The 24,677-nt window shown below is 44.1% G+C and overlaps 1 protein-coding gene across 4 annotated transcripts in view; it reads right to left on the bottom strand.

Annotated features, from left to right (window-relative positions):
- Nucleotides 1-2,118: 2,118 nt before the first annotated feature.
- The window catches only part of LOC110526910, a 44,128-nt gene continuing 21,569 nt past the window's right edge, over nucleotides 2,119-24,677 (bottom strand). For 3 of the 4 annotated variants that reach the window (XM_036980271.1, XM_036980270.1, XM_036980272.1), the window contains 3 exons: nucleotides 2,893-3,450; nucleotides 2,609-2,687; nucleotides 2,120-2,366 (listed from right to left, as the gene is read on the bottom strand). In XM_036980271.1, coding sequence (XP_036836166.1) covers nucleotides 2,203-2,366; nucleotides 2,609-2,687; nucleotides 2,893-3,450 — 801 coding nt within the window. In that variant the 3' untranslated portion in view covers nucleotides 2,120-2,202. Of the gene's footprint in view, nucleotides 2,367-2,608; nucleotides 2,688-2,892; nucleotides 3,451-24,677 lie in introns of all 4 variants that reach the window. The other variant, XM_036980269.1, reaches the window with a different exon arrangement.

Below are 24,677 nucleotides of genomic sequence, written 5' to 3'. Positions count from 1 at the left end.
ACCCAGTCCAAGCCCAGCAGCTAGGTGCCCACAGGACTAGTTAGAGCTCCCCTTTCAGCTAGGCTAAACAGGACATCTCATCAGTGTTAATGCACTCAGTGACTGACTAGCAGATCCAGCGTTATGAAGGAGTGGTGGAGTCCAGTTTGAGGTGGCTGTGTTGAATCTAACCTGGTTTAAGGAACTGCTCCATGTAAAGGAATGACCTGTCTTTTAAGAGTGTCATCATCTATCTTCAACACAGTACTGTAACTGTCGGCTGTTTCCTTCGCGACTGTTTCAGAAGGTCTCCCCTGGAGGAAACCTGGACCAACATCCAGGGGGAGGTTTAAGATCAGAAAAGCAGAAAAACAATATTCATGCCTTTTTTTAAATTGATGAATATATTAATGTTCCTCCATAGATATCCTGTGGCTATGGGCTGGTGCATAGCTCATTTGGGGAATGTCCATTTGAATAATGTTTTGTGTATTCATACATTGTCCCTGTCCGCCTTGATGATATTATTCTCATGCTTACCGTTTATGATGTCTGTAATTTCATAGTTGGTAGATATAGAAAACACCCTTCTTGTTAAAAAAAAACCTATGTAGTGATAATCATATCTTTACGTTGTAAGTTTGAGCTATGTAGTCTGAAGAAAGCTTGTGATTGTGTCTCTGGCACCCGGATAAGCACGCATCCTACGTTATCTCCCAAGGCAGGCAGTATTACCACTGCACTGGATAACCTAGCTATCTATAGTGGCAACCAGCTAATATTTTCATTACATAAAGTGCATTCGGAAAGTATTCAGACCCCTTGACCTTTTCCACATTGTTACGTTACAGCCTTACTCTAAAGTTGATTCAATCGTTCCCCACCCCCCCTCTACAGATAATAACCCATAAAAAGAAAGCAAAAACAGGTTTTTGATTAAAAAATAAATAAAACAATGTACTAAAAATAAAATACTGATATCACATTTACAAATATTCAGACCCTTTACTCAGTACTTTGTTGAAGCACCTTTGGCAGCGATTACAGCCTCGAGTCTTCTTGGGTATGACGCTACAAGCTTGGTACACCTGTATTTGGGGAGTTTCTCCCATTTTTCTCTGCAGATCCTCTCAAGTTCTGTCAGATTGGATGGGGAGCGTCGCTGCACTGTTTTTTCAGGTCTCTCCAGAGATGTTCGATCGGGTTCAGGTCCGGGCTCAGAGACTTGTCCCGAATCCACTCCTGCATTGTCTTGGCTGTGTGCTTAGGGTTGTTGTCCTGTTGGAAGGTGAACCTCTGGAGCAGGTTTTCATCAAGGATCTCTGTACTTTGTTCCGTTCATCTTTCCCAGGATCCTGATTCAGGCCAAAGAGTTCAATCTCGGTATCATCAGATCAGAGAATATTGTTTCTCATACCCTTCCCCCAGGTCTGTGTTTCTTTCCAAATCATGTCCAATCAATTGAATTTACCACAGGACTCCAAACAAGTTGTAGAAACATCTCAAGGGTGATCAATGGAAACAGGACGCACTCGAGCTCAATTTCGAGTCTCAATAATTATTTAAACAAGGTAATTCTGTTTTTATTCTTAATAAATTTGCTAAAATGTTATACACTTTTCGCTTTGTCATGAGGTGTTTTGTGTAGCTTAATGAGGAAAAAAAAATTGTATCAATTTTAGAATAAGGCTGTAATGTAACAATGTGGAAAAAGTCAAGTGGTCTGAATACTTTCCGGATGCACTGTAAGTTTACTTTTTATAACACATTTCCTGTGATATAACCGTTGGGAAATAATGGGTACTTCTACCGTATAATAGGTTAAATCAAAAGATGGAATATGCTGCAATAGATAAAAGCCTTTCTCAGTGTTTTAGTCATGAGGGAGAAAAGAAAGCTCTCAACAGCGCTGTCTGGTTTCCCCTGCTGGCTGCTGACAGTGGCAGATCTATCAGAAGAGAAAACATTTATTTGGGCCGGAGGGCAGAGATTCAGGCCTAAAGCCACTCAGAGTATCCTAGATCAATGGATCAGAGGGCATGTCACACAGTGTCAGAAGAGTCAGACTGTGTAGAAGGGCTATACACACACCACTATAGTCAATGTTGCTATCACTGCTAACATTTAAAAGACCAGTATTGTAATCTAGTCTGTTAACGGGAGCACATAAGAAGACAAAGGCCAATTTAATGCAATGAATGACGTTTAATAAATTGTCTTAAGTTACTTGGTCTTTAAGGACTGTTTGAAGGGCTTGAACAGGCCTTTGGAGATGGCAGAAAACATTCTGACGAGAAGTGGACGTTTGTGAGGCGTCTCCTGTTGGGAGCTGGCGGGGAGATCCTTTGGCAGTGCAGACATGGCAGCATGTGGCACTATGCTGGGCACTACAGAAGAGAGAGAGAGTTGACATGCACTTTAATTTAGAAATGATGTAATGTATGTTACAACTCAACATAACTGACACTGATAAATGAGAACCAACAGCTTGAGTTTTGGAGAATATAATTACTTTTACATAAGAGATGACTACTGATTGCGTATATAACCTTTGTAAGGTTATTTTGAAGTGGCATTTCTTTGTACACCAATATCTCAAACAGACTGTTGTCCTGTTGTGTGAACTTACGCATGCCATCTTCAGCAGTGGTCTGTACTTGTTCTGATTCAGAGCGGTGGGAATCCTTCTTGTTCCCCTTCTTGAATAGCTAAGTATTTAAAGAGAAAAACATGTTTTAAAAAATGTCACAGCTGACCAACCTCATGATGATAACAATCACACCTACCACACCAGCACAACAACATTTATGATTGGTTTTGGAATGAACGGATGGTTTTATATTTTTTACACTGAATAGCATTGTTTACTCACATTATCTCCCACAACTGTTCATTTAAATACGTTTGCTGTACCTTTAAGTTGCTTGTCAGCCTGACCAGCCTTTGTAGAAAAGATAGTTTCCCGCTGCTAGCCCTCACATCCTCAGCCAGTGGAAGAGCCTTAGGCCCGGTGGTTTTGACTGATGTTCTTGAGGCTGCCCTCAATGCCTCATTACATCTGTGGAGAAGCGCTTCACTCAAAGACTTGACAAGAATCCTATCAAATGAAGAGTCCTGAGTCGACACGGCCTGTTGGAGGATTTTCTCCGAGCCAAACTCCTCCAACAGATTTTTATAGACGACTCTGTAGACTTTATGAATCCTCAAGTTCTCTGGATAGGCTTGTGTCTCAGAGCAGCCTGACCATGCACAGAAGACCTCCATAACTTTAGGGATCAGGTCTTGTGACTTGCGTGTGACGTCAACTGGGTAATCTTCTGCTGGGGTTTGGATTTCTGTTAGAATTCTCATTACTAACATGCTGATGAGGCCGGTGAAGTCATCATCACTGCCCAAGTTATCAGAGGATGGGGTTGGAAGTGTGACATCTTTGACCATGTCTGGGCTGGTTGACATATCGTCCCTGACAATGTTTTGAGCTACACCAGAATGACTGGTGGTATCCACTTCCTCTCCATCAATGTTGGCCTTCAAGATTTGTGCTGCATTGGAGGTCTCGCTTGTTGCCATAATGGCGCCAGAAGGAGACAGCCCAGGGGAGGACTTGCCACTCAATAGATTGCCTACATCAGATATAGTGGTTTCAGATGTTTGGAGAGATTCAGTTGGAGAGGATCCTCTACTTTCTGCATCAGAATCCACAGAGTACATGACCTGGCTTACCATAACTTTGGTAAAGAGACTGACTGTGTCACTAAATACTGATGAAGAAGAAGAGCATGAAATTCTATCTTCAGACACTCTAGCCAACACCTTGGCCCCCTGAGCCAAACTCATTGAAGTTGAATAGGGCACAAAACTAGGAAGCAGGAGGCACTTAACAGACTCCTCTACAAACAGCTGAACCAGCTCGTAAGTTGTGGGCTTCCACACCTTGTTATTCCTCTTCAGCTTCGAAAGGATGGTATCAGATGCACTCTTTCCAGCCACCACTGTCAGTCCCAGAGGGGTCAAGTTGCTATCGGAAATTATGCGGTTCACTTGGTGACTGAGATCACGGGAGAGAGCACCAATCCTACCCTGATATATGAGCTCCTCCAGTCTAGCTATTGCATCTGTTAGATCAGGGTGAGATGTAACCTGCCCTTCTGCCTCTGGATATACCTTCTTCATGATGGTATCGGCTATGGCAAACATGCTTGTTCTGGCATCACACACCATTGTTTTTGGCTTAGTAGATTCGCTCATGTCAATGACTGAGCATCTTACAATGGGCTGAGCAGTACTCTCGGGTAACTCAGAAGGAATGGGAGTGCAAATTCCCACTCTGTCTTCTGTGATTTGGCAGTTGAGAATGACAACGAGGAGGAAGACCGCAGTGACTCTTGATAGACCAATTCCTCGCCACATTTGCTGCTTATCTTCTCAATGTTCTCCAGCATAGTTCCAACCACTTTATCTATTTGTGAAAGCTGTCCTGCAGCCACCATTTGGTCAGATTTTGACAGTTGCTCCTGGACACTGCTGATGATACTGTCCTCTGGCATTCCCAGGTGGACTTTCAGTGAGGTCTGGGAACTTTAAAATGAACAAGCAAAGCATGTTAATTGCTGTCTGAAGTTGGAAAATCGATATCTTAGTGCTAACAAATCTAACAAGCATTATAATTGAGTATTCTAAATGTAATTTATATGTGTGCATTAGATATTGCAAAACACACCTGTTAGAAAGCTGGAAAATATTGAAATGGGGAAATTATTGTTCATCAGTTTGAGGGTTAGGATTAACTGCACACACACACACACACATTATGGGGAACATACAGTACCTCTTGGAAGAGGGTGTGCTAGACCTTGGTCGGAGAGCCCTGCCGCCACAGTTACTTCGCCAAATATTTAACTTCCTGGATGAGCTCCAGTCTTTTCTGCTCAAAGGCAGTGAAGGATCTTGCACTGCCACCCCTCTTGAGTGAGTCAGCGTTGTCATAAAAGCCCGTCACCCCTAGAATGCTGGCCAGGGCCGGCAGCAGGAGCTGCAGGGTGGTCTGTGCAATGAAGTTGACAATGGTCTTGCACAATTTTGCAAGCTGTTCCTTTGTCATCTGCATTGCACAAACAAAACAGAACACAGCAGGTTTGGCAATGAAACTCTGATGTAAAGTATTCTAGATTGAACAGAATGCATTTCACCAACATCGTTTTCCTTATCTGTGACTGAATTCAAAGTTGGATGAAGTATGACAGATTAATGAACGTAATAGCAGAATAGAACTATGGTTAATTCCTCTCTCTTGATTCAACACAACATTCCCAAATCAAAGGTCAAAGGCTGATGGAGAAACTTACAGGTTTTTTAAATCCTTTATAGATCACTTGCCATTGCCTAGAAAAGAAAAAATAAATGTGTTTTACTTACTTTTTATTTCCTTCTGCACAAAATATGTGAGGCTAGAGCAAAACATGGTTCTAACATACTCATCAGTATGATTGCGCATGAATGAGATGAGGATTGGGTAGCAGTCCTCCATCTCATCTTTGTTGCCTGGGCCGAATGCAGCCTTAAGAGCCTTCTTCTCCAAGAGCTCAATAACAGATCCTCTGTCCGGGTGTTTATTCCTCAATCCTAAATATGTTATTACCGTATAGGACAATTCAGGATAAGTCAGATGCTTTTCTCTTAATACAATACTTTGATAAAATTGCTACAATAGGACTATTGAATAAAACTATCCATGCAACATTTCTTACTGACTACAGTTTCTAACATGACCTTTATCTATGATATGCAGGTTTAGAGAACCAACATACTACAGAGGGAAAATCTATGACCTGCATTCGTATCAGTGCCCTGCTCCCCTGACTTCTTGGCACTACTTTTCCTCTTCGCCTTGGATAGAATATAATAGAATAGATTCCAAATCACAAATAATAGACATGTTACATCAAGTCAATGCAGCTATTGTGACAATTGAGTGTTACTAGTCTAGTAGTTGCCCTGTCACTCCTGCCATTTTACCTTTCCTGTCTTCTTGGGCTCCTTCTTGAGCTGGGCCACTGGTTCTTCCTCAACAACCTCCCTCCCCTCCCTCTGGGGATCATCATCATCTCTCTGTACTACCTGAAGGACATAGGAATTTCATGTCAATGTCAGATTAGATTCTTGCAAAGGACATCATAGAGTTACAGCCATATCAGAGCTAAACTGGTGATTGACTTAATAGAGAGAATTAGAAATTTGTTTTGCAATAGCCTATGTTATCTTAAATGACGTTTTCCTTAGTTACATTCCCAAATATTTAGTGTAATTTAACCTACATTTTCTTCATCCATAATAGCATACAGTATTTTTTATATCTCGAAAAACTTGTCCTTGTCTGTGTTGTTTTCACTCATGTTGAGTTTACTGAGGACAATATTGCAGCCACTGACGAATTAAGAACTTCATACCACGTCATGGAATGTTAGACCTTTATGCACATTCCCATTCTCTCATTAATATTGGGGGGGAAATATATTGATCAGATTACACACTTTCCCCATCAACCGTTTTCGATACAGCTAGGCCCACATTGAAATCTGTTCACTAAGCACTGCAACTCAGTAGGTCAAAACAGAAATAAACCTAGTCTAATTTCGTGTCGACCTCTTTTGGATGTATTTCGGTACCCCATTTAGTGAGCCAGTTGATTGATCTATTCCTTATAGTGCATTCCTTAAAAGTAGGCCTACATTAGGGAATAAGGTGCTATTTGGTAGCATATTCCTCTCTAGCCCATGCCTCCACCAATCCAATGATTTTAGATTTGTAGGAAGAAGCAAACGAGTGTACACTTCAGGAGAAGGGAAATATTATTGGACTGTATCCCTAGGCTATAGCCAGGCCTAAACCAAGTAGCCTTGAGTACGATCCCAAAAGCTTGGATTGCCAAAGGCCTATCAGAGCTAAATTGGTGATAACAACTTTAAACTTACTGTAAAACATGTTCTACCTTCCCCTATATTTCACTTACCTTTTCTTCCACCATAGCTAATTGTATATCCCAAAAAGCATGTCATTGACTGTTTTGGCTTTGCTACTCTCATGTCGAGTTATGATAAAAGAGCATTTTTGCAGACGCAGACTTTTAGTTAGTCGGGGACGTCATGGACTGAAGGCAGTAGAGGTTAATTGGTTTTAAGAAATGTTTATATGTCGCCCTCTTGTGGAATTATTTAGGTACAACAACGTGTTGTGTAGGATCCAAATGATTGTTTTCTCCTCATCCCTGTGTTACGTCCTATTATCAGTCATAAACAGAGAGCAATACACTTTAATAGTAAAGAGGTAACACTCTTTGTTCCGGTAACCTGCTTCACCCAATGTGATACGGTATCGCTATTATTATTATTTTTTAAAAATTTTAGAACACATTCAAGAACCTCCAGAAGCTAACTAGCTAATTAGCTAAAAGCTATTTAGTGATTGTTAGCCAATGCTAGCGGCTTTTACTTTCTGCACAGATACCAGCCCTGTTCTTAGCCTGGATAATACTCGCCAGTCTACTAGTATCGGACTGTCTCTCCACAACAACGCCGGATTCCTGCCGTAATCCCTGGACCACTACTTCTGATCTTCACAGCTAGATCACAGCTTGCAGCTAACTAGCTCACAGCTAGCTTGCACTCATCGTGGCATCCAGTACCGAAGCTATCCCTAAGGCCCACCTCCCGGGCTACCCGGCCTACTCAGCTGGACTGCCATTCAGTCCAGTAACAGACTGAGATTCCCTCTACTGATGGACATTGCATAGGTAAGGATGTTTAAGAGCTCTGCTATAGCTTGTAGTTTTGCTTTAGGTGTGTGTTAGAAACATAGGTATGCCTACCAAACTCATAGCACTTGTTATTTTTCAACGTTACTATTCTGCATCTCTTCCCCCCCCCCCCAGTTGGAGAGGTTTCTCCCTCCATATCTCAGTCTGTCAAAAAACGATCCTTGATTGTCAGGGTCTTTTCAGCAATGATGAAGCCATTTAGGCGCTTCACCAAGAAGAACCTGTAACCTGTTATGCTGCATGAAGAACTACTTATGTAACAGCAAGACTTTTGACGAGGAATTTCTGCATGTCTACCCTTTCAAAGTCTATTTGATCAAATAAATGCCATTGATTTTACAAGAATTTCAAGTGTTTTGGAAGATTGATAATACTGAAGCAGATTTTCTCAGAGAAATGCACTAGTTCCCCCTTGGTTACACATTTATTGTGCAGTTTTTGAGTTGGCAGGACTTGGGGCAGCAGGTAGCCTTGTGGTTAGAGCATTGGGCCAGTAACTGAAAGGTTGCTAGGTCAGATCCCTGAGCTAACCATGTAAAAAATATGACGTTCTGCTCCTGAACAAGGTAGTTAACCCACTGTTCCTAAGCTGTCATTGTAAATAAGAATTTGTTCTGAACTGATAAAATAACCACAGCTTGACTCTAATACAATAGTTGCTGCATAGACTGTCAGATAACCAGATGTTCTCTATTAATTTAGTTAGATTGGTAAGAGCTTATTAGTAGCAAGGGGAAAACACATAGAGGAGAATTAGCTATCTGCAGCTAGATCAACCCTCTGAGATGTTTTCTATATGTTGAAACTATACGGTCCAACAGTTGACAGTGTATGTCAGAGCAAAAACCAAGCCATGAGGTCGAAGGAATTGTCCAGAGCTCAGAGACATGATTGTGTCAAGACACAGATCTGGTGAAGGGTACCAAAATGTTTCTGCAATATTGAAGGTCCCCAAGGACACAGTGGCCTCCATCATTCTTAAACGGAAGAAGTCTGGAACCACCAAGACTCTTCCTAGAGCTGGCCGCCAGGCCAAACTGAGCAATCGGGGGAGAAGGGCAGTGCAGTGGAGTATCTTCATCAGCCATAGGCCCAGGGATTTCACATCACATTCCATGATGCAATGCAGACTATGGCTTCACACAGAACAATCACCAAACCCATAAGATAACACTTAGCACAGCCAAACATCATGTATCACATGAAGAGGCATGTGTGTTCTCCAGACGTGATACCTTGTCATGGACCTGCTGTTTCGATCTTCGCTCTCTCTCTCCCTCTCCCCCACCTCTCTCTCTCCCTCTACCACACCTTTTGTCTCGACCTCTGAATGTTCGGCTATGAAAAGCCAACTGACAATTACTCCGGAGGTGCTGACCTGTTGCACCCTCTGTAACCACATTATTTTGTTGACTCTGCTGGTCATCTATGAAGAATGTTTGAACTACAGTACTTGAAGAACGATCTGGCCTTACGATCTGGCCATGTACACTTATAATCTCCACCGGCACAGCCAGAAGAGGACTAGCCTCCCCTCAGAGCCTGGTTCCTCTCTAGGTTTCTTCCTAGGTTCCTGTTTTTCTAGAGAATTTTTCCTAGCCACCGTGCTTCTAAATCTGCATTGCATGCTATTTGAGGTTTTAAGCTGGGTGTCGGAATAAGCATTTTGTGACATCTGCTGATGTAAAAAGGGCTTTATAAATAAATTGTACTGATTGATTGATGATTGATTGTATGAAATGGAGTAGCATATATCCATCATGTAAAATGAACATTGAGCACTGTCTCCATGGAGTATAGCACTGCAGCCTTAGGCAATGTATATTTATGTGGTGCATAACATTATCTCATATCACATGCATGGCAACCTGTGAAATAGATCAACAGATGATGTTTTATCTCCTCTCAAGGTCTGTTGATTTACAGTATCTCAGAATCAGGAACTGTCATATCCCATGTGATATGTCAAAACAAGTTGATACATGGTGCATTGGGTTTGTATTTATTGTGGATCCCCTTTAGCTGCAGCAGTTACTCTTCATGGGGTCCAGTAAAATGAAGGCAGTTATATAATTGTAAAAACATTCCCGATACATTCACAACAGATTTCACAAAATCCATGTTCCTTTTTGATTTCGGGGCAGGCTGTCAACAGCACGTACTGTGACACTATGATAAGTCAACAATACCTCTAGGCATATCTGACGTCATGTATTTGATATCTTTATGTGAAGGTTCATGTCCATATTGACATCAGTTCATTGTGTTTGAGGACGGTTCACTGACCAGTTTCCAACGGATACGATTAGACTAGTTTAACAGTTACAGAACAGCTACAGTAGCCTATCAGAACAGCTGCAGTATCAGAGGCGCAGAGCCTTAATTAACGGGCTACACATAATGGCTGACGACAGCCAGGTAAGGTTCATTTTAGCCTACGTTTAATGAGCTTTACAGTTGTCCTAATCCCATCTTGTTCTAATGGCAAGTCTGCCTTAAGTGCAGAAACTATGGTTGATATTAGAAAATAAGTATGATTGGAAGTTTAGGCAAGTAATTCCAATTGGGGAATTGTTGTGGGATGTTAGCATACCATATTGCGCGTGTAGCATTCGTGCCATGGAGGATTGTGCAGGCCGGCAGGTTGCTACAGGATCCTAGTATCATGTATGTTATAGGGATCAGATCTGGCTGACTTTTTCACCTGAACTGCTCATTGGCTGTCCATAATGAGCCCAGCGAGCAGGATGTGTAGCTGGGCTCTGCAATAATTAGCTCCCAGAGCAATTACAAATAACTATTCTTGTTTTAAAAGCGTCATTACAACTAGCAACATGACGGTCAGTCACCTCTAAGCAGGACTCAGTAGAAACGCTATGTGTTGGATTTGTCCATGTCTCGCTAAATTAACCTAGCTACCATAACAGCCGTGGAGAATTTATACTACAGTTTTAAGGGATCTCTCTGAAGGTTTTAGATGATACAGTGGTGCTTCGTCCTCTGGATGAAGAACCATACATCTCGGCTTGGCTTCATTGCATTATTATTTGGGGAACGTTGACATGCCATTTGTGTTGACGGATGGATGAAAATAATGTAATTATAGTATCGTTATACATAGGCTAGCAGGAAAATCCGCATGAGATATCCATAGAACTGAGCCCTGCTCCATTTCAGCACCATGCCGCGGTCTCAGGTGCTGCCCAGACTCGAAACATTTCAGCACCATGGCACTGTCCCCTGACGCCAAGAAACATGTCAGCTCTTGCAGCGGAACGTCTTTGATTTGAAATTATTCTGCAAGTGGTTATAATTTATTGCACGTCCTAGTTTTGCAGCTTTACAACCTCAGAATTATAGCGAATGGATGGCAGCGAGTTACGTTTTTGTGCATGGTGATGAATGACGATGCATGATAAACCATAAATTAAACGCAAAAACGTGCACTTAGACATATTTTCGTTTGGCAGAACTTTGACAAGCTTTGATTTTGTTTTCTAATGACATTGACAATTCATATAGATATTAGACTTAGGCCTAATTGTGACATCATGTGTGTATGACATCTTTGAAGAATGCTCTGGCTTCAGCCAATCGGAATCGAGTATTCAACAATGCTTTGGCATAATTCAAGGACGTTCATATTCACTTCAGTTGTCTGCCGATGGTTCACTGACGTTTTTTCAAAGGAGGTATTAGTATTTCCTCTAAACAGCCTACAACAATAAGCTACTCATCATGTCAGATGACAGCAAGGTATGGTTCATTTGCCTATTTTGAGTTTAGAGGAGAAATTACTAACAATAGTTTGATCCATGGCCTGAAATCTGACCACTATTGCCGTTTTGTTTAAAATAGGAGTGAATAAGTTGTTTCATAAAGTCACAACCTAGGACTGATATTGACCTCTTATTTATCCACCAGAGCGTGAAATGGGAGGATCCCCCGGATGACCAAAATAAGGTTGTGGAGAATATGAAGGATGAAACAGAGACACATGAGACCTGCAAAGACAGGACAAGAGGCAAGGTAAGAAATATGCTGTCCTTTACACATGCTCTGCCTACTTAGGCACAGATCTAGGATTAGTTTACTATCACTAAATCCTAGCCTTAAAGCATTAGGAGGAGACGCTACACTGACCTTAGATCTGCTATGAGACCTATAATCTGTTGTCATGTAGGCTAAACGTAAGTCCAGTGGCGGTGCCAAGAAGACTTCCGTGGAGGAGGACAGCAGCATTGGTGCAGGTCCGAGATTACTTCATGTTGGGTGCAGGTTGTGTTCAAATTCATCAGCACCGATCTGAGTAGATAGTATCTATATAGGTGAAAGCAATATAGTGGAGGCCCGCAGAGAGATGTGCTTTTACCTGTCCAGTGCAATCAAATCCCTAAAGGTGAAGGAAATTAGGGATCAAGTTCAGATTCAACTTTAGATTTCTCTTTGCGGTTTCCCAGAGTCTTCTCAGACACCCGGGTGTGGTTTCCGGGAAAGGGGATCTATCATTGAGCAGCTGGAGAAGGAGGCTCAGAGGACTCTAATGCCTTCTCTCAAGATTGGGACATGCTGTGCCCCAATCCTCCTCTCCTTCCTGAGGAGTCTAACTGATGAGCAAGTCCCATGTCTTTTTCCAACCTCACATACAACAACTCTGAATTTATAGTCATAGTGCACCTTCTAACCACAAATGGGATTTCAAACACTACACCTAACCCTAACATCACTGTAACCACACACCTAACTCTTCCTGTAAATCAAGAACAAAATATCTCATGGACTTGCTAATTGCTTAAATAAATACACGTTTATTTTCCCTGACATGGCTATCTAGTGACTCCACTAACTCAACACCAGTGTGCAGGTAAAATATGTTTCCTTTCTTTTCTTTTCTCTAGCCAATGGAGAGTGATTCAGCAGGGCATGAAAAATAATGTAAGTCTCTCCACATAAGGTTCTGGTCAAAAGTTGTGCGCTATATAGGGAATGGTGTCATGGAATTGCTTGATTGACAAAAACATTACTCTGTTTGTTGGCCATAGCTCACATTCGAGCAGCTCTCAATGCTGTGTCTGAAGATTGTTAAAGTCGTGACCCAGACAGCCCTCCGCATTCTCCTACCAGCGCTAGCTCGTATCATGGGGGTGAACCTGAGGAGTGGGGCAACCTCCCCAGAATCCCAGTGCTCTCTGAAAGGGTCTGAGGATTCCTTAGGCGGTCTGGATGAGAGAGAGAAAAGGCTGCTGATCAGTGAGATGAACTACTGGACTAAGGAGAGGAGGAGGAATGGCAGTGCAGGATGCCACCAAAAATCCACTCGCAGGACCTCATCACCATGCTGTTTGCCTAAGAGGTATGTTCACAGCAATATTTCAACATAATAATTGCAAGACCTGATCCATACTTATCATAAATTATTAACTTGGAATTCACACCTTGTAGTTTTAAGTTCTGGTCAGAAATGTTGCCACTGGGGGGATGGGTCCAGGTGAAAGTCATTTTTAACTGGGTAAGCCATGAAGTCATCTATGAATAAATAGATCAGGTACATGCCTTTCAGAAATAATCATATTCTGATGTCGTACAAACATAAAAATCAGGCAAAAAAATCGTGTCAGTTGGCTTTAGGCTTCTAGAACTACGGTGGTATGAGAAGTAATCCATCATTGCTCTAATTTGGTTTTCAGGCTCACTAATGACCCAGATTAGATGCAGTTGGTTACATTTGCATGGCTTAAGTGGTGATTGTGTGTTTATCTTCAAGGTCCCAGACCTCATTGCAGAGCTTGCCTGCAACTAGAGAGGCTCCCCTCATGGAGGAGCCTCTGAAGGCTCTTTTTGGGGTAACGGAAGAGAGCCTTCTGATATCCCTGGTTGAGGGTCACTCCAACCCCACCTCCTCCAGCTCCTCCGAGTTGAGCTGTGCTATCGTGGGGGAGGTGGTACACCAGCTTAACTCTGGCCTCTCAGTGGCCATTCAGGCCAGCCCGGGGAGTTGCCCCCCTATGGACAGTCAGGACATAGCAGCAGGCAAGGAGGTCATTCGGGTAGCCTCGGTTCAGATCCTGGCCGAGCTACAGAGCCAAACATCTGAGCCAGAGTGGGTAGGGTTTATCGAGCCCCTCATGGACCCTGTGACCGATGATGTGCTGGAGGCCATTGTCGGCACAATGGACAAAATGGCACAGGACTTCAACATCCTATTGGATCTGGCCAAGAAGATGACAATCTTGGGGTCTAAATTTCTGACCAATCTTCAATGTGACCTAGATGTTGAGTGTCCATCTGGGAAGGAAGGGACCACTCACTTTCTCAAAGAGACTGGATCCGCTACCAGTGTGGTGGCCAGAAAGATTCAGACCCTCTCTAGCCCCGACTTTCAGTCTAAAGCCCTGAAGGCGGTGAGCACCATCCTTACAAGGAAAGTCAGCAGCTCTTCTGGCATGGCTCCTTCCTCTAGGCCTTCTAGTGCTGCTCCTAGCCTTACTGAAGCCCCGCTGAATACCAGCTGCACAGCCCTGACATCTGTAACCTCCACTGCCACAGTGATTGTTAAGGCATTTGTGGGAGGCATGGAGACGATAGCATCATTTGAAGACACATGTGAAGCAGTTGATTGGCCAGTTCCTGTAAATGACCACAAAACAGGGTCTTCACAGAAGATAACCTTCTCTCTAGCCGGCACACTCTATGGCCGTATACGAGCAAAGCTGAGGGACCTTTTAACTCTAGCCGCTCGAGAAGAAGGTGTGGCAAAGGATGCTTCTCTTCGGGAGTCTTCAGACACCCTGGAAAAGGCAACTGTTTCAACTGTTGAGGTCCAGTTACCCAGCACCGAACACAGTAGAGTTCCCAGAGAGAGCCAACCAATACCAGCTCTCTGTCTCTCCAATCTGGATACCAGTACTCAAGAAGTTCTTAGCAGTGTTTTTTCCATCTACAAGTCAGAGTTATCAAAAGTGGAGAGTAAATCCTTAGCCGTTGTCAGTTCATCTGATGAGTCCCTAGAGGCTTGTTGGTTTGTTGATGGTGTCCTATCAAAGCTTGATGACTATACTATTTCCCAGTCACCCTCACCCAATGAAGACTTGAGCGTGAGTACTCAATATTCTCAACTGAGCTCAGAAGAGAGTGTCAGAATCACAGAGTCCTCAACTAGTCTGATTCAGAGTATTAAGAAGCTCTCTAGCAATCACTTTCAGACTCAGGCAGAAGAGGCAGTGAGTAAAGTGCTGATGAGATCCAGTCATTCCTTTATCACACAGATCAGCCATACTGGTCTTCAGAAAAGTCTGCAGGCTGGCTTATCATCTAGCTCACCATCAGAGATCCATGTCCTTTCAGAATCCATGTCCTCCATGTCCTCTGAGAATACAGCCTCTGGATTAGTGGAAACCTTTGTCAAAGGAATGGCGACTATTTTCCAGAAAAATGAGTCCACTGACACTGTGCTACTGGAAAGAAGTGGGAGAGTTTCACAGTGCTCCCACGGGGGCTCCCAACTGGATTATACTGAATTGAGTGTTAAAATATCAGAGGAGAAGCTTTGGTCAACAGCTAAGAACATCTGCGTCAGTATGAAGAACACACTTAAGGATTTCTTCACAGGGCTGAAGCCATCCGGATCCGAAAGGACAGAAATGGCTTCTTCCAAAGAGACCCTTGGGGAGATCCTGGTTGCTATCCAGAGTGAAATCTCAAACTTCGGGCGAATGAAGGATTCCAGGGAGCTCCTTCAGATCAATGATATGGTAGGAACTATGCTGAAGGAGATTGAGAAAAGTGAGGATGACAGTGAACAAGTCTGCCAAGACATCCCTCGAACCTGTTCATCTTTATCCACTTCTTTAAATGGTCGTAGTTCCTTGTCCAGCTCTTCAAAGGGTCCTAGGTCAGAGTGTGAGTTAGAGATCAACCTCCCTGGCACTCCCATCCCTGACGAAGTGCCTTTTGATCTGACCTGCCCCATCGTCAGGAGCTCCTGCATCGACACCAGGGACTCTAAAATGCCAGAGATTTCTACAAGTGACCTAAAGACAAAGATGATGGCACACACAGATGAACCCCTGCATCGTAACAGTCCAATGACTGACAGCAGCCGACCACCGAGTGCTAAAGTCTCTTTTCGATCCTCCACTCCGTCTTTCACCAGCAAGGGAACCTCTTTGGTACCAAAGGGAGAGGGGATTGACATTGAAGAGAAGGAGGTGTGTATCCCCAGCAGCTCTGGCCATCTGAGGGAGCTCTTAATCATCCCGGACATCAGCAGTGCCACTGCATTCCCACTGCAGTACTTGATGGACTCCAGCAAAGATGATGGCATCTGTTTTGTCACCATACTGGTGATAAGGTTGCTATCGGAGATCAGACCCTCAGCCCTAGATGGACCCTCCCAACAGGCAGCAGATCTGACAGAAACATCACAGCAACTCATCAGACAAGTCCTGTCTGAGTTCTGTGCTGCATCCAGATTATCCAGGACACAGGCATATTCCCAGAACCTGAACATCCAAAGGGTGTTCAGAGGTGTACATAAAAACCTCATGGAGGAGTTTGGCTCTTATAACACCCTGCAAGCAGCTATGTCCTCCCAGGACCCTGCATTTGACAGAGTCCTGGTAAAGTCCTTGACCCAGCAGCTGGTACAGGGATGCAAGGAGGCGTCAAGACCAGCTTCTGCTGCAACAAACCCATCAGACCAGGCTGAGACGGAGAGGGGGGCTGAGCAGAAAGCAAGAAGGAGCTTCCTTTGCTTTTCAATGACCAAACTCAGGATCAACTTCAAGATATAGCAGGGAGTTAGCATTTGTTTTTTGTTCCAGTTAGGTGCTGATGTTATTGATGTGGCTATGATAAGACAAATACATGAAATAAATATTTTTTATTCACCACTAAATTGTTGCATTAGATTCAGAAGTGTTCCATTTATTTATTCTCTGTACCATTTTCTTTACCTTTCTTCTGTTAGCGTTCCAAGAGAGGAAACAAAAAGGACTGCCATTCAGTCCAGGACCAGACTGAGATTCCCTCTACTGATGGACATTGCATAGGTAAGGATGTTTTAGAGCTCTGCTATAGCTTGTAGTTTTGTTTAGGTGTGTGTTAGAAACATAGGAATGCCTACCAAACTCATAGCACTGTTATTTTTCAACGTTACTATACTGCATCTCTCTCTCTCTCTCTCTCTCTCTCTCTCTCTCTCTCTCTCTCTCTTACCCCATCCATTTCTCTTGTGTTTCTAGCTCCAGTTGGAGCGGTTTCTCCCTCCATATCTCAGCCTGTCAAAAAACGATCCTTGATTGTCAGGGTCTTTTCAGCAATGATGAAGCCATTCAGGCGCTTCACCAAGAAGAACCTGTAACCTGTTACGCTGCATGAAGAACTACTTTTGTAACAGCAAGACTTTTGACAAGAGAAATTTCTGCATGTCTAACCTTTCAAAGTCTATTTGATCAAATAAATGGCAATGATTTTACAAGACTTTCAAGTGTTTTGGAAGATTGATAATACTGAAGCAGATTTTCTCAGAGAAATGCACTAGTTCCCCCTTGGTTACACATTTATTGTTCAGCTTTTGAGTTGGCAGGACATAGGGCGTCAGGTAGCCTTGTGGTTAGAGCATTGGGCCAGTAACCGAAAGGTTGCTAGCGTCAGATCCCTGAGCTGGCCATGTAAAAATATGTCGTTCTGCTCCTGAACAAGGTAGTTAACCCACTGTTCCTAAGCTGTCATTGTAAATAAGAATTTGTTCTAAACTGACTTGTCTAGGAAAATAAATAAAATAACCACAGCTTGACTCTAATACAATAGTTGCTGCATAGACTGTCAGATAACCAGATGTTCTCTATTAATTTAGTTAGATTGGTAAGAGCTTATTAGCAGCAAGGGGAAAACACATAGAGGAGAATTAGCTATCTGCAGCTAGATCAACCCTCTGAGATGCTTTCTATATTTTTTTAATATTTTTTTTTGTTTCACCTTTATTTAACCAGGTAGGCAAGTTGAGAACAAGTTCTCATTTACAATTGCGACCTGGCCAAGATAAAGCAAAGCAGTTCGACACATACAACGACACAGAGTTACACATGGAGTAAAACAAACATACAGTCAATAATACAGTATAAACAAGTCTATATACGATGTGAGCAAATAAGGTGAGATAAGGGAGGTAAAAGGCAAAAAAAGGCCATGGTGGCAAATACAATATAGCAAGTAAAACACTGGAATGGTAGATTTGCAGTGGAAGAATGTGCAAAGTAGAAGTAAAAAATAATGGGGTGCAAAGGAGCTAAATAAATAAATAAAATAAAATAAATACAGTAGGGAAAGAGGTAGTTGATTGGGCTAAAGTATAGGTGGGCTATGTACAGGTGCAGTAATCTGTGAACTGCTCTGACAGTTGGTGCTTAAAGCTAGTGAGGAAGATAAGTGTTTCCAGTTTCAGAGAATTTTTGTAGTTCGTTCCAGTCATTGGCAGCAGAGAACTGGAAGGAGAGGTGGCCAAAGAAATAATTGGTTTTGGGGGTGACCAGAGAGATATACCTGCTGGAGTGCGTGCTACAGGTGGGTGATGCTATGGTGACCAGCGAGCTGAGATAAGGGGGGACTTTACCTAGCAGGGTCTTGTAGATGACATGGAGCCAGTGGGTTTGGCAACGAGTATGAAGCGAGGGCCAGCCAATGAGAGTGTACAGGTCGCAATGATGGGTAGTATATGGGGCTTTGGTGACAAAACAGATTGCACTGTGATAGACTGCATCCAATTTGTTGAGTAGGGTATTGGAGGCTATTTTGTAAATGACATCGCCAAAGTCGAGGATTGGTAGGATGGTCAGTTTTACAAGGGTATGTTTGGCAGCATGAGTGAAGGATGCTTTGTTGCGAAATAGGAAGCCAATTCTAGATTTAACTTTGGATTGGAGATGTTTGATGTGGGTCTGGAAGGAGAGTTTACAGTCTAACCAGACACCTAGGTATTTGTAGTTGTCCACGTATTCTAAGTCAGAGCCGTCCAGAGTAGTGATGTTGGACAGGCGGGCAGGTGCAGGCAGCGATCGGTTGAAGAGCATGCATTTAGTTTTACTTGTATTTAAGAGCAATTGGCGGCCACGGAAGGAGAGTTGTATGGCATTGAAGCTTGCCTGGAGGCCTGTCAACACAGTGTCCAAAGAAGGGCCAGCGACTCACCAGCAGCAAGAGCGACATCATTGATGTATACAGAGAAGAGAGTCGGTCCAAGAAATGAACCCTGTGGCACCCCCATAGAGACTGCCAGAGGTCCGGACAGCAGACCCTCCGATTTGACACACTGACCTCTATCAGAGAAGTAGTTGGTGAACCAGGCGAGGCAATCATTTGAGAAACCAAGGCTGTCGAGTCTGCCGATGAGGATGTGGTGATTGACAGATTCGAAAGCCTTGGCCAGATCAATGAATACGGCTGCACAGTAATGTTTCTTATCGATGGCGGTTAAGATATCGTTTAGGACCTTGAGCGTGGCTGAGGTGCACCCATGACCAGCTCTGAAACCAGATTGCATAGCAGAGAAGGTATGGTGAGATTCTATTGTTTTCATACTGTTTTTATTTATATACTTTTCTGCTCTTTTGCTCACCAGTATCTTTACCTGCACATGTCCAGATGATCATTTATCACTCCAGTGTTTATCTGCTAAGTTGTAATTATTCGCCTACCTCCTCATGCCTTTTGCACACAATGTAGATAGACTCTTTTTTTCTTTTTTTTTCTACTGTGTTATTGACTTGTTTATTGTTTACTCCATGTGTAACTCTGTGTTGTTGTCTGTTCACACTGCTATACTTTATCTTGGCCAGGTCGCAGTTGTATATGAGAATTTAATCTCAACTAGCCTACCTGGTTAAATAAAGGTGAAATAAAATAAAAATAAAAATCAGGCACTTTTTTTCAGAAAACCGATGGCAGCGTCTATCATTGCTCTTCTACCATCTATCCCATGTCTGCACCTCCCTCTTCCATCAAAAACAAATTATCTGGTTAAAGTTAGTTAGGCTAGGGGTTAGGGTTAAGGTTAGAGTTAAGTTTAGGAGTTAGGTTAAAGGGTTATGGTTAGAGTTAGGGGAAGGGTTAGCTAACATGCTAAGTAGTTACAAAGTAGCTAAAAAGTAGTAAGTAGTTGAAAGTTTGCTAATTAGCTAAAGTCCTCTGTGATGAGATTCAAAATCATAACCTTTGGATCGTTAGACATCCGTGTTATACTGTATGCCCACCCCTCCACCCTAACCAACCACCCTACTTTCGTTTTTGCCTTAAATAACCATTTGTCTTATATAACCATACCAAACATAACATACTAATTTGAGTGTCCCGGATTTACATTTACTATGTTACGTCTAGTCTATGAGATCAGGCTGATCACAGACATGAACAGAGTAACAGGTCATTGTAGTTATGAGTGTGAGGGATTGGAGGATTTCAATGTGGGTGAATGCAGAGCTAAGCATGAAGGGTTTTTGTGGCGTGACATAAAACCAGAAACCACAGCACAGAGGAAACCTCTGAGGGTCATAATGGCTGGTCCCATTAAACCTGGGGGAGGAGGAGTTTGAGCAGACCTCAGAGGACAGGAGCTGTCATGGTGTTAAGGACAGTAGATGAATCACCACACTTTTTTGCTCTTGTTCCCTGTGTGTGTGTGTGTGTGTGTGTGTGTGTGTTTGACAGAGGTAGAAAGTGATGAAATACAGAATTGTGCGTTCGTTTGTTGTAGCATTTTATTATTGTAATAGATCATTTTCATCCCTAACTTTTTAAGAATGAGGCAAGATGAAGTCAAATTTCTCAAACAAGAAACATGGTTGACTGTTTCCCTTCAGTCGATTTCTCATTCTCTTGTAAAATAGCAATGACGCAAGCGCTCTGATCTAGAAGCCAGTGAAAGCGAGAGGTTTTACAGCTAGTTTGTTCAGCTCAGGAAAGCCCCACGGCAGCACTTTGGAGTGTAGCATTGTGTTTTGATATCCTCATCTCCTTTGACAGTGTCTCCCGCATTCCGACAGAGCAGATAAAGCAGTACTGGGTAGAGCTGGTGGGGCTTTCAGAGTCAGTTTCATCTTTCTGCTCAGGCACAGGGCAGGCATCCTATGAACTGTTTATCTCAGGAGTGCCTGATTTACCTCTGAACGGTGTCAAATGTGAGAGAAAGTGGGATCCGGGTGTTTTTTTACCGTTGTATGGATGTCTCTCTTTGACGAAGAAAAGCCTTGCCAATGAGAACCTTATTCCAGTCAGAAAGATATTATCAATATTTGTGTTGACACATACCCTACTGCTTCAGTCAGGATAGCATCACGGCTGGGGATTTGTTGTCATCTGTCTGAGACTGAGATACTGGTTGAGCAGAATACATTTAGAGGTACATTGGGAAGAAAATCCTGCATGTAGGAAAAAGCCCACCCTGTGGGTGTCACAACTTCTGCGGTAGGGGGAGATGCGGCGTTGGACGATTTTGAGGAGTTCACCTGCTGTTTCCGGACAGTATTCGACCACCCACCCAAGGGCAGAGCGGCGGGTGAGCGCCTCTACCATCTTAGGCAGGAGATGAGGAGCGCCCAGAAGTTTGCGCTGGAGTTTAAGGACCCTGGCTGCCGGCGCTGGATGGAGCAACAGGGCCCTGATCGACAATTACCACTGTAGTCTACGTGAGGACCTCCATCGGGAGCTGGTCTGCAGAGACACCACCCTCAACTTCGACCAGCTGGTGGACCTGTCCATCCGGCTGGACAACCTGCTGGCTACTCGCGGACGTCCAGATCGGGGTCTGGTTGTTCCATCCTCCCGCACACCCTCTCCAATACCCATGGAGCTGGGAGGTGCGGTGCGCAGGGAGACCGGAGGGGGTTCCCTCTCGTGCACCATATGTGGCCGCAGAGGTCACACTGCTGGTCGGTGCCAGGTTGGTTCCTCTGGGAATCGAGGTAGCAGGCAGGGCACTCTGGCGTCACCCCAGGTGAGTAGGCACCATTCTCATCCAGAGCCCTCTATTGCACATATGTTTGTCTCTGTTACTTTTCTGAATTTTCCCTGCGTTCCCAGCATACGGTGCTAGTAGATTCAGGCGTGGCTAGGAATTTCCTTAATAAAGGATTAGCTCATAGTTTAGGGATCCCCATTGTTCCTGTGCATATGCCTTTCCCCGTTCATGCCTTAGATAGTCGACCATTAGGGTCAGGGTTTATCAGGGAGGCAACCGCTCCTTTGAGTATGATAACGCAGGGGGGTCACAGGGAAAAGTATTTTTCTTATATGTTCTCCTGCGTATTCCGTGGTGCTTGGCCTACCCTGGTTACCTTGTCATAACCCCACTGTTTCTTGGCCACAGAGGGCTCTCACGGGGTGGTCAAGAGAGTGCTCAGGTAGGTGTTTAGGGGTTTCCGTTGGTGCTACTACGGTGGAAAGTCCAGACCAGGTCTCCACCGTGCGCATTCCCCCAGAATATGCCAATTTGGTTCTCGCCTCCTGTAAAGGGAAGGCGACTCAATTACCACCCCATCGACGGGGGGATTGTGCGATAGATCTCCTGGTAGACACTGCACTTCCCAGGAGTCACGTGTATCCCCTGTCGCAAGCAGAGACGGTGGCTATGGAGACATATGTCTCCGAATCCCTGCGTCAGGGGTACATTCAGCCCTCCATTTCACCTGTCTCCTCGAGTTTCTTTTTTGTGAAGAAGAAGGATGGAGGTTTGTGCCTGTGCATTGATTATAAAAAAAATCAATAAAATCAATGAAATCACGGTGAGGTATAGTTACCCGCTACCTCTTATTGCTATGGCGATTGAGTCAATGCACAGGGCTCACTTCTTCAATAAACTGGATCTCAGGAGTGCGTACAATCTGGTACGTATTCGGAAGGGAGAAGAGCATAAGACGCATTTAATACCACCTCAGGGCATTATGAGTACCTCGTCATGCCGTATGGGTTGCAGCCGTGCGTAATTAGCCGACTCCCACCACGGTAAAGGAGGTGCAGTGATTTTTTGAGTTTGCCAACTACTACCGGAGGTTTATCCGGGGCGCCAAACAATGAACATGCACCTGTAGAATGGTCGTTAAGACACTAACAGCTTACAGATGGTAGGCAATTCAGGTCACAGTTATGAAAACTTAGGACACTAAAGAGGCCTTTCTACTGACTCTGAAAATCACCAAAAGAAAGATGCCCAGGGTCCCTGCTCATCTGCGTGAACATGCCTTAGGCATATTGCAAGGAGGCATGAGTACTGCAGATGTGGCCAGGGCAATAAATTGCAATGTTCGTAGTGTGAGACGCCAAAGACAGCGCTACAGGGAGACAGGACGGACAGCTGATGGTCCTCGCAGTGGCAGACCACGTGTAACACCTGCACAGACCACGTGTAACAACACCCGCATCGGTACATGCGAACATAACACCTGCGGGACAGGTACAGGATGGCAACAACAACTGCCCGAGTTACACCAGGAAAGCACAATCCCTCCATCAGTGCTCAGACTGAATAGACTGAATAATAGGCTGAGAGAGGTTGGACTGGGGGCTTGTAGGCCTGTTGTAAGGCAGGTCCTCACCAGACATCACCGGCAACAACGTCACCTATAGGCACAAACCCACCGTCGCTGGACCAGACAGGACTGGCAAAAAGTGTTCTTCACTGCGAGTCACGGTTTTGTCTCACCAGGGGTGATGGTCGGATTTGCGTTTATCGTCGAAAGAATGAGCGTTACAGAGGCCTGTACTCTGGAGCTGGATCGATTTGGAGTTGGAGGGTCCGTCATGGGCTGGGGCGGTGTGTCACGGAATCATTGGACTGAGCTTGTTGTCATTGCAGGCAATCTCAATGCTGTGTGTTACAGGGAAGACATCCTCCTCCCTCATGTGGTACCCTTCCTGCAGGCTCATCCTGACATGACCCTGCAGCATGACAATGCCACCACGCACAGACCGAACAGTATGGCTGATTTCCTACAAGACAGGAATGTCAGTGTTTTGCCATGGCCAGCAAAGAGCCCGGATCTCAATCCCATTGAGCATGTCTAGGACCTGTTGGATCGGATGGAGAGGACAGGGCCATTCCCCCCTAGAAATGTCTGGGATCTTGCAGGTGCCTTGGTGGAAGAGTGGGGTAACATCTCACAGGAATAACTGGCAAGTCTGGTGCAGTCCATGAGGAGGAAATGCACTGCAGTACTTAATGCTGATGGTAGCCACACCAGATACTGACTGTTACTTTTGATTTTGCCCTTCTCCTTTCGTTCAGGGACACATTATTCAATTTCTGTTCGTCACATATCTGTGGAACTTATTCAGTTTGTCTCAGTTTTTGAATCTTATGTTCGTACAAATATTTACACGTGTTACGTTTGCTGAAAATAATTGCAGTTGACAGTGAGAGAACATACACACACACACACACACACACACACACACACACACACACACACACACACACACACACACACACACACACACACACACACACACACACACACACACACGTTCCTATGCTTCCTGGCTGATGTTTTGGTCACTTTTGAATGCTGGCGGTGCTTTCACTCTAGTGGTAGCATGAGACGGAGTCTACAACCCACACAAGTGGCTCAGGTAGTGCAGCTCATCCTGGATGGAAAAATCAATGCGAGCTGTGGCAAGAAGGTTTGCTGTGTCTGTCAGCGTAGTGTCCAGAGCATGGATGCGCTACCAGGAGACAGGCCAGTACATCAGGAGACGTGGAGGAGGCCGTAGGAGGGCAACAACCCAGCAGCAGGACCGCTACCACCGCCTTTGTGCAAGGAGGAGCACTGCCAGAGCCCTGCAAAATGACCTCCAGCAGGCCACAAATGTGCATGTGTCTGCTCAAACGGTCAGAAAC

This window comes from Oncorhynchus mykiss, chromosome 6 (genome assembly GCF_013265735.2).
Source record: "Oncorhynchus mykiss isolate Arlee chromosome 6, USDA_OmykA_1.1, whole genome shotgun sequence".
Lineage (NCBI taxonomy): Eukaryota > Metazoa > Chordata > Actinopteri > Salmoniformes > Salmonidae > Oncorhynchus > Oncorhynchus mykiss.
Note: the sequence above shows the minus strand (reverse complement) of the source record. Positions and strands in the feature narration are given on the sequence as shown.